This window comes from Microcaecilia unicolor, chromosome 11 (genome assembly GCF_901765095.1).
Source record: "Microcaecilia unicolor chromosome 11, aMicUni1.1, whole genome shotgun sequence".
In the NCBI taxonomy this organism is placed as follows: domain Eukaryota; kingdom Metazoa; phylum Chordata; class Amphibia; order Gymnophiona; family Siphonopidae; genus Microcaecilia; species Microcaecilia unicolor.
The window spans coordinates 66,872,609-66,889,551 of record NC_044041.1 but is presented as its reverse complement, the minus strand read 5'-3'; the positions used below and the strand labels follow the sequence as shown (position 1 = coordinate 66,889,551).

The following is a 16,943-nucleotide window of genomic DNA, read 5'->3' as shown; positions in this document are numbered from 1 at the left end:
GAAGGGGAGAGAAGAAAATCCTTCACCACTTACCAAAGAAACTAGAAAAAAACCCCCCAAGAAAATCATTAGGAAGGCTGCTAACAACTGAGGGCTGTGTGAGAAGAACGAAAAACAGCGTCAACTCCATGGAAAAAAGACAACTGTCTTGGTCCTGGTGCAGCACGTACAGGTGGGAAGATGCATGCAAGCGCTGTGTGACTCCCCCAAATTTTAGAATGTTTAAATTTAGTGTCCCATTTGTCCTTGGAGAAAGGAGAGTAGCAGAACAGAAAAGATATTAAACACATTGAATAGACATATATTGACTCCTTCCAGTCACCAATACATTTATGAATGTGGTCCATGATACACAACTGCATAAGTGGTCACTGAAGAAGGCGACTGCCGAAAAATGACCATGCTGGGCCCTAGTACACATTTTCAAGGATTTTTACACTATAAAAGGAACTCTTAGGGGGAGAAGTTATCAATGTGGGATACTATTAAGATGGATTATTTTACCACAAGTTGTGCTATTTTAGCACAGGGTCCCATTTTATGAAATGAATCCTGTGCTAAAATAGCATAACTTGTTGTAAAATAACCATCTTTTTTTTTTTTTAAATGTATGTTTATTATTTCACATAAACAAGTTCAATACAATATCCATGACTTCAACTCAGTGTACAATCCAAGTATGCTGTTAATAACAAATGCTACCCAACCCCTCCCCCTCCGCATCCTACCCCTCTCCCACCTTCCCTCCAGAGTAACAACAGTCAAGTTCAACATTTCAGATCAAAGGGGTCTTCCATCGATCAAACAGAGATCCCTCTCCAGTCCATATATATTGTCCACATTTTGAGAAATCTTACCAACTGTCCCCGCTTCAAAGCTGTCATTTTAGCCATTAAGCAACAGTAATCCACTTTTTTAAAGACTTGATCCACCGTAGGGATCGCTGTTTGTTTTCAGTATCTAGCAATTAAAATACGTGCTGCTGTTACTACATGAGAGAGAATACCATGGAGTGAGCGACGTATGCCCTCCACTGGTATGTTAAGTAAACAAAGCTCCGGGCTCGGCGTAAGTGCTATCCCCAGCTTAGTGTGAAGGTGTGATATTAAGACTGACCTGAACTGCTTTATGGTTGGGCAGTCCCACCAAATGTGCCAAAATGTACCTCGGGCTCCACAACCCCGCCAGCAAGTGGAGACCTCCGTGTGAAATATACGTGATATTCTGTGGGGGGTGAGATACCACTGGTATAACATCTTGTACCCATTCTCCACCAGTGGGGTTGCCACAGAGAAATTCAGTAAAGTTTTATATATACGGGGCCATTTATCCTGCTCATACTGAACGGATAAAAGAGTCTCCCATTTAGCAGTATATTGGGACAAGGGGGAAGATTGATGTAAGAGTGCTTTATAAATCCTGGATATGCCACCCTCCCTGCCCCCGAGCCCATCGCCCGTTCCAGTTCTGTTACTGTCAACAGTAGCTCGTCTTTGGCCTTACGATGCATGAAATCCCTCACCTGCATATAATGAAAGTGGTCTCTATCAGTCAATCCATACTCCTCTTTCAGAGCCTGAAACGACTGACATTTCCCCTCATCCCACAGCTGTCCCAACACCTGCAGTGACAGAGCTGACCAATGCCCGTATATTCGTTCTCCTCTACCTGGTGGGAAATCCAGTGCAAATATTATAGGGGTGTTCATATGATATTTCCGTCCCGGGAACTACACTGCTCTGCATCGCGCCCATTCACCAAGTGCTATCCTCATCTGACCCTTTAACCCCGAAAGCAACCCTCTTAGCGAGTCTAGTGGGAGCCATCGGGCCGCCCACAACGGCACCCCCCGCAGGCCCCACTGTGCCGCAAACGACCACGGTTTGGTTATCTCTACTTGTCCAACGGCCAACATTTGAAATAATGCCGCTCTATAATATAGTCAGAAATTTGGAACCCCCATCCTTCCTAGATTGATATAAGACCTTCCTAGTTACTCTTGGAGGCCTTTTCCGCCAAATGAAGGCAAAGACTTTCCTGTCAAGCACCTGGAAAAAGGCCTTCGGGATTGCTATTGGAATTGCCATAAACAGATAGAGTAACTTAGGGAGTAAGGACATTTTTACTGCCGCAATTCTGCCCATCCATGACAGTCCCAGGCCCCCCCATCTCTCCAACTCAGTAAATAATTCTGGTAATTTAGAGGTAAAATTCTCCCGATATAGATCTACAGTATTCGGGGTCAAATTGACCCCAAGATACCGAATAGAGCGCGGGGACCAATTGAACGGAAATAAAGGTTGTAGTTCTGCTTGTAGCCCCATGGGAAACTGTAGGGGCATAATTTCAGATTTTTGTAAGTTAATTTTTAAGCCAGCCGCCTCCCCATATACCTTAAGAATATCCATTACTGCCTTTAGGGAGTCCCCGGGGCTTGTCAACGTCAATAGCACTTCGTCTGCATACAACATAATTTTTGTTTCCTGCCTACTTATATTGATGCCCCGCACTCGCGGCTCTCTTGAAACCATGATCGCCAGAGGTTCCATAGAGAGAGCAAACAATAGGGGGGACAACGCACATCCTTGCCGTGTGCCCCTTTTTAACTCAAAAGGTTGTGTGTTTGTGCCATTAATCTTCAATTGGGCAATCGGTTGTCGGTAGAGCGCCGTGACCCAGTGCATAAATTGCCCGCCCACTCCAATGCGGTCCAGGAGGTGGAACAGAAAGGGCAACAGCACCCTATCGAAAGCCTTTTCTGCATCTAAAGAAAGAAACACCGCTGGATGACCAAGTGTTTGCACCCGATCCAGTATATATTGTGCTCGTCTGGTGTTATCAAAGGTTTGCCGATTCGCAGATAAAGCCCGCCTGGTCCTCATGCACCAAGCGGGGCAAAACTGTTTGCAGGCGTGTAGCCAAGATAGAGGTAAATATTTTATAGTCAGTCCCTAAAAGGGATATTGGACGGTATGAACCACAACTTTGCGAATCTTTATGCGGTTTGAGCAACAATACCACATTAGCTAGTCTCCAAGAGCGCGGAAGCAGGGCATCGTTCTTGATATCATTAAAAACTCTCTGCAATAGGGGGGCCAGAATGGTTCGGAATTTTTTGTAAAACCGATTGCCAAATCCATCAAGCTCCGGGGCCTTTCCCCCGGGCAACCCTTTGATAGCAGCCTCTACTTCCTCTATCTCAATGGGGGTCGAAAGTGATAGCCCCTCAGCTCTTGACAAGGTGGGCATGTCCACATTATCCAGTAAAGACTGAATAGCCTCCAGCGGAGGTGGACCCTCTGGCTGATATAGTTGCTGATAGAATTGCACAAAAACCTGTCGTATTTCATCTGGCTGCTCGTGCAATCTCCCTGTATTATCCCTGACGCTACTTATATTATTGCGGCCTGCTAGCTGCTTCAGCTTATACGCTAGAAGTTTGCTCGCTTTATTATTAAACTCGTAATATTCTTGCTGTACCCTTTGCATCTGCTCCTGTATTTCTATACTTTCTAAGGACGCCAGCTGGAGCCGTGCCTTATGTAATTCCTCTAGTTGACTGGGTGTGTCCTGCTGTCGTTTTACCAGGGTGTCCAGCTGATTAATAGTCGCTTTAAGTTTCCTCTCTTTTTCCCTATGATCTTTAGTTAAATGCGCTTGTATGGAGATCGCCTTCCCCCGAATCACGGCCTTCATACTTTCCCATAAAATTTCTGAAGTAATTTCTGGGGTGTCATTAAACTGAAGGAAGTTCTAATTCAATACGCTGTACCTGTTTAGGATCATCGAGTAAGTAAAATAACCATCTTAACTGTAGCCCACACTAATAACTTCCTTCCTTGGTGACATTATTCCTGTTCTGGTTTTACCTCTTTAGTGTGATATTTGGCCTCTTTGTTCCTTGGGTAGACTGGATAGGCCATAATCTGTCCTCAATTTTTATGTTTTTCTATGTTTCGGTCTGTATTCTTTTGACTATGCCACACTGGCAGGATGCACAATATTGCTGTCACTACAACAGCAGCATGGGTATTGCTAGGGCTGCAGCACTTTTGCAATATGGGTGCAAACCTAAGCTGCTCACTAGGAACAGAGAACCAGCCTTGAATTTGTATAAGGAGAATAGAATTTGTTCAATATTACATGTACCAAAACTGGCGCCAAGCTCATATAACATAAATCAGCAAATAATTGAGAATACGGGGGTAATTTTATTAAGCTGTTTCCACATGTACAGCATGTGTAAAGTGTGGAAATTGGTAATTAAAAAAACAATTCCAAGGGGGTAGATAGACCTATTGTACTTGAATGTAACTCACCTTGAGCTACAAATGAAAAATGCGTGAGTCAAATTTAAATACATAAACATATTTCTAAAAAGCAGACATCTATTTTTACATGATGTGTATGTAGATATTCCCATGGTGTAGTTTTGATGGAACTGGGGTGGAGCTGTTATGTGCAGGCATACTTTTAAAATACACACATACATGTATAGAGTATGCACATACGTTTACATTTGCCATGGAGCAAGGGTAAATTAATGTGAGACTATTTGTGTGTTAATTGGAAATAGTTCTGGAAGCTTATCTTATAGCAGGCATATAGGCACTACCTTTATAAAAATAGGTGCGCATATCTATCTATCTATATGAGAGAGAGAGAGAGAGAGAGAGAGAGACCCCTTTTATGAAATTAACCCTCCCCCCCCATGTATGTACAGAAGAGTTTACCTTATTCACTTGTGAAAGTGGTGTTCTTACTGCTCCAGCAGGCACACGGCCCCTACTGCTCTCTTCAAACGCTCTGCCTGGGGACCTTTCTCTCCGTGTGTTCAGCATCCTTCCTGGAGATTTCTCTCTCTCAACAGGTCGACCAGGAGACTTGTCTCTGTGTAGTTCTGTTCTACTTTCTCGATAACGATGTGGCGTGCTTGGCTCTCGAGGGTGACCTTGCCCTTCAGGTGGAACAGGACTTGACGCTATCCGCTTTGTGATATGGTCACTATAAGAAGGGGGTCCTCTCTTATTAGGACTACTGTGGGTCAAAAACAATGGATACATCTGAACAATTCTTCATTTGCTTTCCCTCTTTACCTTTGGATTAACCTAGTTAGAACCCGCACTAGCCCTGAACTCTGAACAAGAAGTTTCATGGCTCTTCATTAGTGACTATCTAGACTTCCCTGCTCCACAATTTTTTAAACTAAAGAGTATGGGTACTAAAATGTCAATTTGTTAGCAGTTGCATAGCTACACGAGACACTTTTCTTTTTTTAAACTCAGACTTATCTCCTGCTCCTATAACAGCTCAGTCAGAACTGAGACAGGGATCTAGTACTACGATCCTTTCCTTCCCAAGTATTTCTCTACGCTCACCTAGCTCAGACACTGTACCAACATTTCTTCACTGAGGGTCAAATGCCAGGATTCTTTCCAGAACTCTGCACTCATGGGGCCCCCACTATCTGTTTGCTGTTCTGTAATGCCTGTGGTTCTCTGTCTCCAATGGCTGTTAACGCTGCCTCTGCAGCATCCCCAGCTGACCAGGAAAATGGAAAAACTGATCTACTGTTGGAATCAAACCCAAGTTTCACCGAATCACTGGGCTGGCCCTGCACTTCCCTCTTTCTAGTCCTTCAGAACTATGTGATTCTAAGTGATTACTGCACACAGTGAAGAAGTTTGGCCCCCATGGATCAAACTCACTGAGAGTCATATGATGCTGGAAGAAAACAGAACAGCTGTCTTAGAGGCATTGCCTATAGCAAGACCATGGAGAAAAGTCAAGGGGCATTAACAAATCAGGGATTGGGGACAGGATGATGGCAGCTTATGGGATTCGAGAATGATTAGGATAGGGATGGGAGAAAGTGTGTATTTGGGGAAGAGAGTTTTAGGGGAATTCTGGATTAGGGGAGACAAAATGAACTGAGGGAAAGAGAGTTTGGAGAATCAAACTTCATTTAATGTATACATATTGCTCCGAGTATGCCTGAGCAGCTGGACTGGAGAGGGAACCCCCCACCATCACTCGGGGCTCTGAGTACCAAACACTTTATCCAGCACTGGTCCTGGCTCTCACGTTGGCGTCTTTTTGCCAATGTGTCCCTGCTTCAAACATTCTGAAAATTACTGTTACCTCCATACATCTTCTTATCCAAGAAGCCTGAACAGGGGTTTCTTTCTGGGCCATCTACATAAGAACATAAGAATAGACGTACTGGATCAGACCAATGGTCCATCTAGCCCAGTATCCTGCTTCTAACAGTGGCCAATCCAGGTCACAAGTATCTGGCAGAAACCCAAATAGTAGCAACATTCCATGCTACCAATCCCAGGGCAAGCAGTGGCTTCCCCCATGACTATCTCAATAACAGACTATGGACATTTCCTCCAGGAACTTGTCCAAACCTTTTTCAAACCCAAATATATGCTAACTGCTGTTACCACATCTTCCGGCAATGAGTTTCACAGCTTAACTATTCAAGTGAAAAAATATTTCCTCCTATTTGTTTTAAAGGTATTTCCATGTAATTTAATTGTCTCCTCTAGTCTTTGTACTTGCCTTTCCTCATATGAGAGGCGTTCCATTCCCTTTATCATTTTGGTTGCTCTTCTTTGAACCTTTTCTAATTCCACCATACCTTTTTTGAGATACGGCAACCAGAATGGAATGCAATACTCAAGATGATTTTATGCCAGGGGCATAGCCATGGGTAGGCCTGGGCCCACCTACTTTGGGCTCAGGCCCACCCAGCAAAGGTGTGCCTCACACACACCCTGTATAAAAGACTTGGGAAGACTGTCTCCCCAGTCCAAACCGTGATTTTTCCCTGCCTGCTGTTCACTTCAACTTTCCCTGCAGGTTTTGTTCCCTCCCTACCTATCTTTGGCAGCAGTATTAATTCTATAGCAAAGTTGTGTGGTACAAGGGCTGTCTGCATGCTGCTGTGACTGCTTCCTCTGCGCGACCCCGCCTCCTCCGAAAGAGTATCTGAAAAGGTGGGGCCCGCCGGAAGGAAGTAGTCGCAGCAGCATGCAGACAGCCCCGGTACCATGGAGCTTTGCTGTAGAATTATACCGCTGTCCAACAAAGATGGAAAGGGGAGGGAGGGAAAAAATGGGGAGGCTGGGGGGAGGGAGGGAACAAAACCTGCAGCGGGTGGATGGGGGGAGGAAGGGAAAAAAAACCTGCAGCATGCCGGCGGGTGGCTGGGTTGGGATGGAGGAATCAAAACCTGCAGTGGGTGGCTGGAGGGAGGAAGAGAAAAAATATGCAGCATGCCAGCGGGTGGCTGGTGAGAGGGAGGGAAAAAACCTGCAGCATGCCCGTCTGGCAGATAGTAAACAAGGCATGGCAGGGAGCCAAAACCTGTAGCATGCCAGCAGGTGGCTTGGGGGTGGGGAGAGACAGGAGCACTGTTGCGGTGAGGGAGTGAGATGGGATAATGCTAGGTGGGGTGGAGGAATAATTGTTCGATGTGGGGGGAGGGAGAGATGCTGCAGGGGAAAAGAGAGAGAATTGTTGGATATGGGTGGGGTGGAATGGGGAGAAGGAGGGAAAGGTTGCATAGGAGTGGTAAAGGATGAGAGAGGAAAAAAGTGTTGGCAGTGGAAGAAAGGGAGGGATGAGAGGGGAAACATGGTATGTAGGTGAGAGGAAGTAAGGATGGAGAGATGCTGCATTGGGGGGGGGGGGGGTAGAGAGAGATGTTAGACCAGGGGCTCAAGGCAGGGATAGAGAGTGAGAGAGATAGTGGACAATGAGCAAGAGGGAGAGATATGTTGACATGGAAGTGGAAGACAGGAAAGGAGAGATGCTGCATAAGAGGGGGAGGGGAGAAAGAGGGAAGATGGATCCAGGGACAGAAGGGAGTGAAGATGGACAATAGGTGGTAGGGAATTGAAAGGAAGAAATGCTGATCAATGGGGGAGGGGAGAGAGATGGGATAGGAAGATGCTGGTGGTGGCAGGTAGAAGGGACAGGGAGATGTCAGGCTACAAGGGTGAGGAGGGGAGAAAGAGGGAACAGATGCTGGGCTAGAAGGGTGCAGGAAGGGATACACTGGAAATGGTGGAAACCATGTGGGAGAGGCCCAGGGAGTGGAGATGGCAAGGAAATGAATGAGAGGATAGTGTGCTCTCTTGAGTTTTTGTTGGAATTGGCCAAATTGGCCTTATGTAAACATTTTTTCTGTTTCAAGAATTCTTTTTGCAGACAGCAGGTGTTGAGATGGGTGCTACTTTTGTCCCTACTATAGCTGTTCTCTACATGAGTGATTTTGAAAGACAGTGCTTACATAATTGTCCATGTAAAGGCAACATCATTATTTGGAAATGTTACATTAATCATGCTTTTTTGTTGTTGTGGGCGGGTGATTTACCACAACTTAAAGGATTTTGTTCATTAGTTGAATTTCTGTAACACAGCCATACAGTTTACATATGTGTCTGACTCATGTGTTCATTTTTTGGATATGACTGCGAGTTTGATAAATGGTGTGTTTCATACTAAAGTGTAGAAAAGAAGGACCACCACAAAGGGTGGAGGTACACTAAGATCCTACGGAGAACGACGCACAAAACAGGGAGTAGGAAGGGTAGGCTCATACTAAAGTGTACCAAAAACCTACAGACAAACACATTGTTACAATATTGTAGTTGTCATTCAAAACTTGCCATATTCTCAGTTTTTGAGATTTCACAGAATCTGCAGTAACACACACGATTACAAACAATAAGCTAAAATTGGCAGGTGATTTGATCAAACGGGGTTATCCTGAACGAGTTTTGAAGAAATCTTACACTAGAGCAAAATACAATAACCGTGAGTTGTTATTGGATAAATCAAAATCTTCACAAGATGATCCATGTGAGACTTTTGTCTTAAGCTACAAGATGGGAGGGGACGAGGTGGCCAATATCATTCACAAGAATTTGGACATTATGCAATCTCATTCCTTTATTCCATAATCACCAATTTAGGATTGCTTATTCTAGGTGTAAAAATTTAAAAGAAATGCTAAGCCTGACTAATTTACCTGTCAGCAAACTAGCAGCTCAATCTTCCATTCATTTTGGACATACGAAGTGTGGGAACTGTGTAAATTGTGAACTGACAGTTGAATGTACCAAGTTTATGAACCCTACGGATGGTAAAGTCTATAAATAAAGAACCAACACTGATTGAAAGTCTGATTATGTTGTTTACATTCTGAAATGTCCTTGCAACAAGATATATGTTGGAAAGTCTGTGCGTAGGTTCTCCACTTGGTTGAATGAACATAGATCCTGTGTCACTAATAAGTCTGGAGCTCGTTTGGTTTCTCACTGCAGAGAGTTAAGTCATGATTTAGCTTCTTTTAGGTGTTGGGCAATTGATGAGTGTTTCCTAGAACTCGAGGAGGTGACATTGCCAAAAGATGATTACAACAAGAACAACGGTGGATCTTTAGATTGAAGTCGTATGAACTCTGGGGTCTGAATTCAGTGATGGAATGGGCAGTGTTTAACTGTTTTTGGAGCTGGTTCGTCATATGCCGTGTCCAGGCTCTAATTGACTCTCTTTTGTGATGGTGTATTTTTTGAGTGCTGGTGCCATCTTTGATGTTTGTCACTGGCAGAAAGGTAGATTTGCAGCCTGAGAACATTGAGTCAAGTATGCCTATGAGTCAGACTTGTGTTTGTTTATACTCTTGTAACATTTTTTCATACGCTAATTGTGTGTTTGATCGTAGATGCATGATGCAGTGAGGTCTCCAGAAGAAGCCTGAAGCGAAACGGGTTCCCATGGGGACCACATTATTCAGTCTCTCTAACTCAAGGCTAAGTGAAGTCATACCGCTGCACTCTGCTACCTTGCTTGAGATTGTGGATATTATACCATTGTCTTTAAAATAAGTGGCCTCACATTATATTGATTTGAATTGCACATTTACATTTTGGTTTTGAATACTTTTTTCACATTGTGGAGGTTTTTTGATCTATGATTACTTTTTAACTGAGAGCAAGATTTGTCACAAATACAGTGATTCATCATATCAACTAAGTATGCCACAGTTTTATTAGGTCTTTTTCCTCCTTTTTTTAAATTAAAAAAATAAATTTAAATGACCTGAAAAGGTGGCCAGAGAACTTCAGCTCTGGGTCAGGGACAGGCTTGCAATGCTCCAGTCCATTCTGAATAAGTACAGATACTTACATATTATTATAATTATTTCAAATATTTCTGTCTTGCCTATAGTTATACACTTGGGTAAGCTACATCTTAATGTACATAATTAAATTATATCAATACATGCAACAAATAAAACAGTACCACATAATATAAAATCTCCAACCATCCCTTTCCCTTCTCACAAACGGGCTTCTGAAACAAATGTTTTTATATTTCTTCTAAAGCTAAGAAAATCCACCTCCTTCCTCAAATCTAATGTTAATTTATTCCACACATTGGGGCCTATCACCAAGAAAATTCTAGATTGGGTCCCCACTAACCCATGCATGATACTAACTGATAGAAACTCCAATAATACGTGAACTTGCAAATTAGTGATCAGAACCTGGGGAAACCAGCACCTTTGTGCAAAGCAGATTTGGTACTTTTTGCACAACTATCAATTAGTGTATTGACTTTGGATTTGGCCTGATGAGGGTAAAACTGCAAAGAAATGCTCTAGGGTCTTCTCAAGTACTGCTGACCCCTGATCTCATTTATTCTCCCTCCTTGCCACTTTTATCAGAGCTCTGGCTCTCAGGACAGTTGTTGCCTTCTGTGATGAGTCCCTGAATCAATTTGCATACTGGTGGCTTTTTCCTGATATGGCACCAGTGCAAGAGTCTGGACCCTCTTTGGCTCAAAGCAGGGTCATGCTAGCCAGAAGGCAACAGGTGTTTTGGGTGCCAAGATGGTTGAGAATGTTAGCAACAGGTATGGGGGATTCACAGACTGACAACCTGGGAGGAGACTGTGGACAGTGATTTATAATGATGGTGGGACTGCTGGAGACTGAATGTTGAAAGGGGCAGCTAGCAACAGACTATTGAGTGGAAGAGGTTATGTGGAGAGGGGGCTAAGCTGGGGAGTGGGAAAGAGAGAGAGGAAGAGTGGAGGAAAATAATTGAAGACAAGAGAGAAAGAGACAGAGAATAAGAACATAAATGAGTTGGCAGCAGAGAATGACACGGGAGCGGGTAATCGTGGTAAACTGCAGTAATCCACAGTAAAACCGCAGAAATGGGAAAAATTTTCAAAGTTTTACCGTGGGTGCAAAAAGAGGTTATTTTCCCGCCCCACAGGAGCAGTAATAACCCCTGCACCAGAAGTATAACAGACGCCTACCCATGGGCGTAGTTTGGGGGGGCGAGGGGGACATTGCCCCCCAAACGCAGGGCTGGCGCAACGCTGCAGACAGCTCTTCCCGCCCTAAGCTCCCGGACAGGCTTCCTCTTCGTTTCTTCCTGCCCCCCCCCCTCACGCGCATTTAAACCTTTTATTTTCTTCTCAGCAATGGCAGTGAAGCACTCAACACAGCGGGCTCGCCTCCAGCCTTTCCCTTCCCTCATTTAGTGTCCTGCATTCTTGCGATGATGTATTTTCTGTTTCCGCGAGAGCTGGACACTGTGTGAGGGAAAGGAAGAGCCCGCTGTGTTGTGTGCTTCACTGCCATCGCTGCGAGGAAAATAAAAAGTTTAAACGCGTGCTGGCTGCTTACCACCCGGTTAGTGCGCAAGACCTTACTGTTAAGTCAATGGGTGGTGGCAAGGTCTCAAGCCAAAAATAGATGCACGCTGGTTTTAATTTTGCCACACGTCCATTTTTGGCCACAAAAGAATGCCTTTTTTCCAGGCGTGCTAAAAAAATGAACTGTGCACGTCCAGAACATGCGCCTACACAAGCGCAGGCCACTTTTAGGTGTGCCTTAGTAACAGGGCCCCTAAGTGTATTCTATAATGTAGTGCGCATAGTTGAAAAGGGGGAGTGGCCATGGATGGGGCATATACTACTACTACTACTACTACTTAACATTTCTAGAGCGCTACTAAGGTTACGCAGCGCTGTACAAATTAACAATTAAGGACGGTCCCTGCTCGGAAGAGCTTACAATCTAAAGGACGAAATGTCAAGTTGGGGTAGATAAGTTTTCCTGAGAAGAGGTGAAGTGGTTAGGTGCCGAAGGCGATATTGAAGAGGTGGGCTTTGAGCATTGATTTGAAGATGGGTAGGGAGGGGGCACGGCGTATGGGCTCAGGGAGTTTGTTCCAGGCGTGGGGTGAGGCGAGACAGAAGGGGCGGAGCCTGGAGTTGGAGGTGGTGGAGAAGGAGGGATTTGTCTTGAGAGAGGAGGTTACGGGTAGGGACGTAAGGGGAGATGAGGGTAGAGAGGTACGGAGGGGCCGCAGATCGAGTGCATTTGTAGGTGAGTAAGAGAAGCTTGAACTGTATGCGGTATCCGATTGGGAGCCAGTGAAGTGACTTGAGGAGAGGGGTGACATGAGTATATCGGTTAAGGCGGAAGATAAGACGTGCGGCAGAGTTCTGGATGGACTGAAGGGGAGATAGATGGCTACGTGGGAGGCCGGTCAGGAGTAGGTTGCAGTAGTCAAGGCGAGAGGTAATGAGAGAGTGGATGAGAGTTCGGGTGGTGTGCTCGGAGAGGAAGGGGCGAATTTTGCTAATGTTGTAGAGGAAGAAGCGACAGGTCTTGGCTATCTGCTGGATGTGCGCAGAAAAGGAGAGGGAGGAGTCGAAGATGACACCGAGGTTGCGGGCAGATGAGACGGGGACGATGAGGGTGTTATCAACTGAGATAGAGAGTGAAGGGAGAGGGGAAGTGGGTTTGGGTGGGAAAACAATAAGTTCAGTCTTAGACATATACAGTTTCAGGTGGCGGTTGGACATCCAGGCAGCAATGTCGGATAAGCAGGCCGAGACTTTGGCCTGGGTATCCGCAGTGATTTGTGGTGTGGAGAGATAAAGCTGGGTGTCGTCGGCATAAAGATGATAGTGGAAACCATGAGAAGAAATCAGGGAGCCTAGGGAAGAGGTGCAGATTGAGAAAAGAAGGGGCCCAAGGACAGATCCCTGAGGAACTCCAACAGAGAGCGGGATAGGGGAGGAGGACGCACCATGAGAGTGTACTCTGAAGGTACGATGGGAGAGATAAGAGGAGAACCAGGAGAGGACAGAGTCCTGGAACCCAAGGGAGGACAGTGTGTCAAGAAGTAGGTTGTGATTGACAGTGTCAAAGGCGGCGGAGAGGTCGAGGAGGATGAGGATGGAGTAGTGACCTTTGGATTTGGCGAGGAATAGGTCATTGCAGACTTTAGATAGTGCTGTTTCTGTTGAGTGTAGGGGGCGAAAGCCGGATTGAAGCGGATCAAGGATGGCATGAGAGGAGAGAAAATCAATACAGCGGCTGTGAACGGCGCATTCAAGTATCTTGGAGAGGAAGGGTAGGAGGGAAATGGGGCGGTAGTTGGAGGGACAGGTAGGGTCAACTGATGGTTTTTTGAGGAGTGGAGTGACCACAGCATGCTTGAAGGTGTCCGGGACAGATGCAGTGGAGAGAGAGAGGTTAAGGATATGACAGATGGTGGGGGTGATGGTAGGAGTGATGGTGTTGAGTAGGTTGGTGGGGATGGGGGTCAGAGGAACAAGTGGTGGCTTTCGAGGAGGAGAGGAGATGGGTGATTTCCTCTTCGGTGATAGCAGGAAAGGAGGAGAAGGAGGCCTGGGTAGGTTGGATGACAGAGTGAGATATAGGCTGAAGAGGAGGAGAGGGAGTAGTGGAGAATTCGAGGTTGATCTTCTGGACCTTGTCACGGAAGTAGTGGGCTAGAGATTGAGGAGAGAGTGAAGGGGGGGTGGGAGCAGAGGGCACTTTGAGGAGGGAGTTGAGGGTGGCGAATAGACGACGAGGGTTAGAGCTGAGGGAATTGGTCAATTGGATATAGTAGTCCTGCTTAGCGAGGAATAGGGAGGATTGGAAGGAGGATAGCATGAATTTGAAGTGAATGAAGTCAGTAAGGGTGCGAGATTTCCTCCAGAGGCGTTCAGCCGAACGGGCGCAGGAGCGGAGGTATCGGGTGCAAGGGGTCAGCCAGGGCTGGGGATTGGTACGTCTTGTGGGCCGGGAGGTGGACGGTGCAAGGGTGTCAAGAGCAGAGGAAAGAGTGGCATTGTAAGTGGAGACAGCTTTGTCAACGGATGTGGAGGACAAGATGGAAGGGAGGAGATCAGAGATAGTAGAGGATAAGGTGGGGGGGTCGACAGCCTGGAGATTTCTGGACGTAGTAGTTAGTGTTGGGCGAGATTGAGGGGGAGGGTGCTGAATTGTGAATATGATAAGGTGGTGGTCGGAGAGAGGAAGAGGTGAAACGCAGAAAGTGGAGGGTGAGCAAGTAGAAGAGAGGACGAGATCAAGACAGTGGCCAGATTTGTGAGTAGGGGTTTTGGGGCTCAGTTGGAGGTTGAAGGAGGAGGTAAGAGTGAGGAACTGAGAAACATACGAATCGGAAGGGTTGTCAGTGTGGATGTTGAAGTCACCGAGAATGAGGGATGGAGATGAGGGCTCAAGAAAGACGGAGAGCCAGGCATCGAAGTCGGTAAGGAAGGAAGGAAGGGATTTCTCAGGGGGGCGGTAAATGACTGCAACTCTGAGTGGCAGTGGGTGGAATAGACGGATGGAGTGAACTTCAAAGGATGAGAAGCTGTGAGACTGAGGTAGGTGGAGAGGTTGGAAGCTGCAGGCGGGCGAAAGTAGTAGTCCGACGCCGCCACCGCGGCCGACTGGGCAGGGCGAATGGGAGAAAAGATAACCTCCGTGGCATAGGGCTGCGATTGAGGCAGAGTTGTCCGGGGTGAGCCAGGTTTCAGTTAGGGCGAGAAGGTGAAGGGAATGGGAGATGAAGAGATCGTGGGTGAAGGGAAGTTTGTTGCAGATTGAGTGGGCGTTCCATAGGGCACACGAGAAAGGGAGGGAGGAGGGGGGGAGGAGGGGAATAGGGATGAGATTGGAGATATCGCGGGATCGTTTGCATAGATGAGATGAGGATGAGGACAGGTGTGGGGGACCTGGGTTGGGATTGATGTCACCCGCGGATAGCAGGAGAAGGAGCAAGAGAGTGCGGAGAAGGGTGGGTGATGAAGGGCGACGAAGACGGGAATGCGCTTAGAATATACCCAATCTGTGCCTAATTTAGGTGTCAGGATTTATACCAAGTAAAACATGGCCCAAATGGACATGACCAAATCTAGTTACATGGCGAGCCGTATTCTATAAACTGCATGGAAATTTGTCTAGTCTATAAAATGTAGGCGCACTTTACAGAATATGCCCGAGCGTAATTTTTTTGCATGCAAATTTTTCAGGCACCATATATAGAATCTAGCCCATAGCGGGAATAGGCTGATGAGAAGTGAGAGGAAGAAATGATCTATTTATTTATTGCATTTGTATCCCACATTTTCCCACCTCTTTGCAGGCTCAATGTGGCTTACAATACATCATGAATGGTGGAGATGTATAAGAAATAGACATTTAGTATTACAGAAAGATCTTGGGTAGCATGATAGTGATAGAGCAAGATATTAGTATAACAATCAAATATTATAAGACAATTCTGGATATATGTAGAGGAGTTCACATTTGTTGGTTGTTGTGGTATGCCTTGTTAAAGAGATGGGTCTTCAATATGTCAATGGCTTCTAATTTTGAGAATTTTAATTTGCCATTTGTGGAACTCCAGAGGAGCTGCAGGCAGTATTAACTTCTTGCACCTGCTGATCTTTGTTACAACCATCATGGAAACTTCTGTAATGCTACAAATACTAGCAATTGTCAAAAGTCAGCACTACCTGTACATGAGAGCTACCTTTGGAATTCATGGATTGCTAACATAAATTACTAGGAAAATATGACTAGAAAATTCATGCATTTTTGATTAAAAATAGTTTTTATATTACAAATTGAAAGTTACTCATATATAGTGATTATGCATTTTGGCTGCATTTTAATGATTTGGGTTTTGAGCACATGCTTTATAAAAGCTTTGGCTACAGCTTTCCGCCCAGGTATAAATTCTGTCACTTTTGTTCTTAACATAGGTACCCTGCATTGCTGGCTTGATTGGATCCACACTCCCTTTCCACTCATACCCTTCCTTGTAACCACTTCTCATAATCACCAAATTGTGCTATTCTGTTGCATGGAAATAGCCCACAGCTTTAATAATGTATGATGTAAACTTAAAAATTCAAAAACTTATGATTCACTAGCCTACTACTCTATACTTAGGGTTACCATATTTGCCATAAGAAAAAAAAGAAGACACAAAATATCACCTCACCCCGCGTCACTTTGACCCCCCCCCCAGAAAGCCAAATTCCCTCTCTCTCCCCTCCATGTATATTCCCTCCCGAATTTTCCAGCCTCCCTCCACCCATATGACTCCAGGACCACTCACTATCCCTCCCCTTCCGTACCTTATTGTAGTGCCCTGGTGGCCTAGTGGTCTCTTTGAGGCAGGAAAGAGCCCCCTCTTTCCTACCTGGTGTGGCTGTAGACCTGTCTTGCTCCCAGCACCACTTCAAAATGGCTGCCGAGAGTTCAAGCAGTGACCTTGCAAGATTTCTGCAAGAGGGGGCTCTTTCCTGCCCCGAAGAGGCCACTAGACCATCAGGGAACAATAATAAGGTAAAGAAGGAGAGGAAGGACACCCCCCTGAGGCCCGCCTGTCCATCTGCTGCCAACTTGCCCATTCATCCGCAAACCCAGACAAATGGGCAGGCTGGGTAAAATCAGACATATGGTAACCCTATCTATACTGCCACCAAAATATTGTGTTTCTCAATGCATGAGCCTCCTGCCCCCAGACAGCTTAGTACCTCCTATTTGCTCAGAACCCCCTTGGTTGCTGCTGAGATTCTACCAAGATGTG

General features: G+C 45.6%; 1 protein-coding gene across 1 annotated transcript in view; it reads right to left on the bottom strand.

Annotated features, from left to right (window-relative positions):
* CIT (citron rho-interacting serine/threonine kinase) overlaps positions 1-16,943 on the bottom strand; it is a 1,023,678-nt gene that overhangs the window by 22,946 nt on the left and 983,789 nt on the right. The window contains 1 exon segment of the mRNA XM_030217566.1: positions 4,734-5,037. Coding sequence (XP_030073426.1) covers positions 4,734-5,037 — 304 coding nt within the window.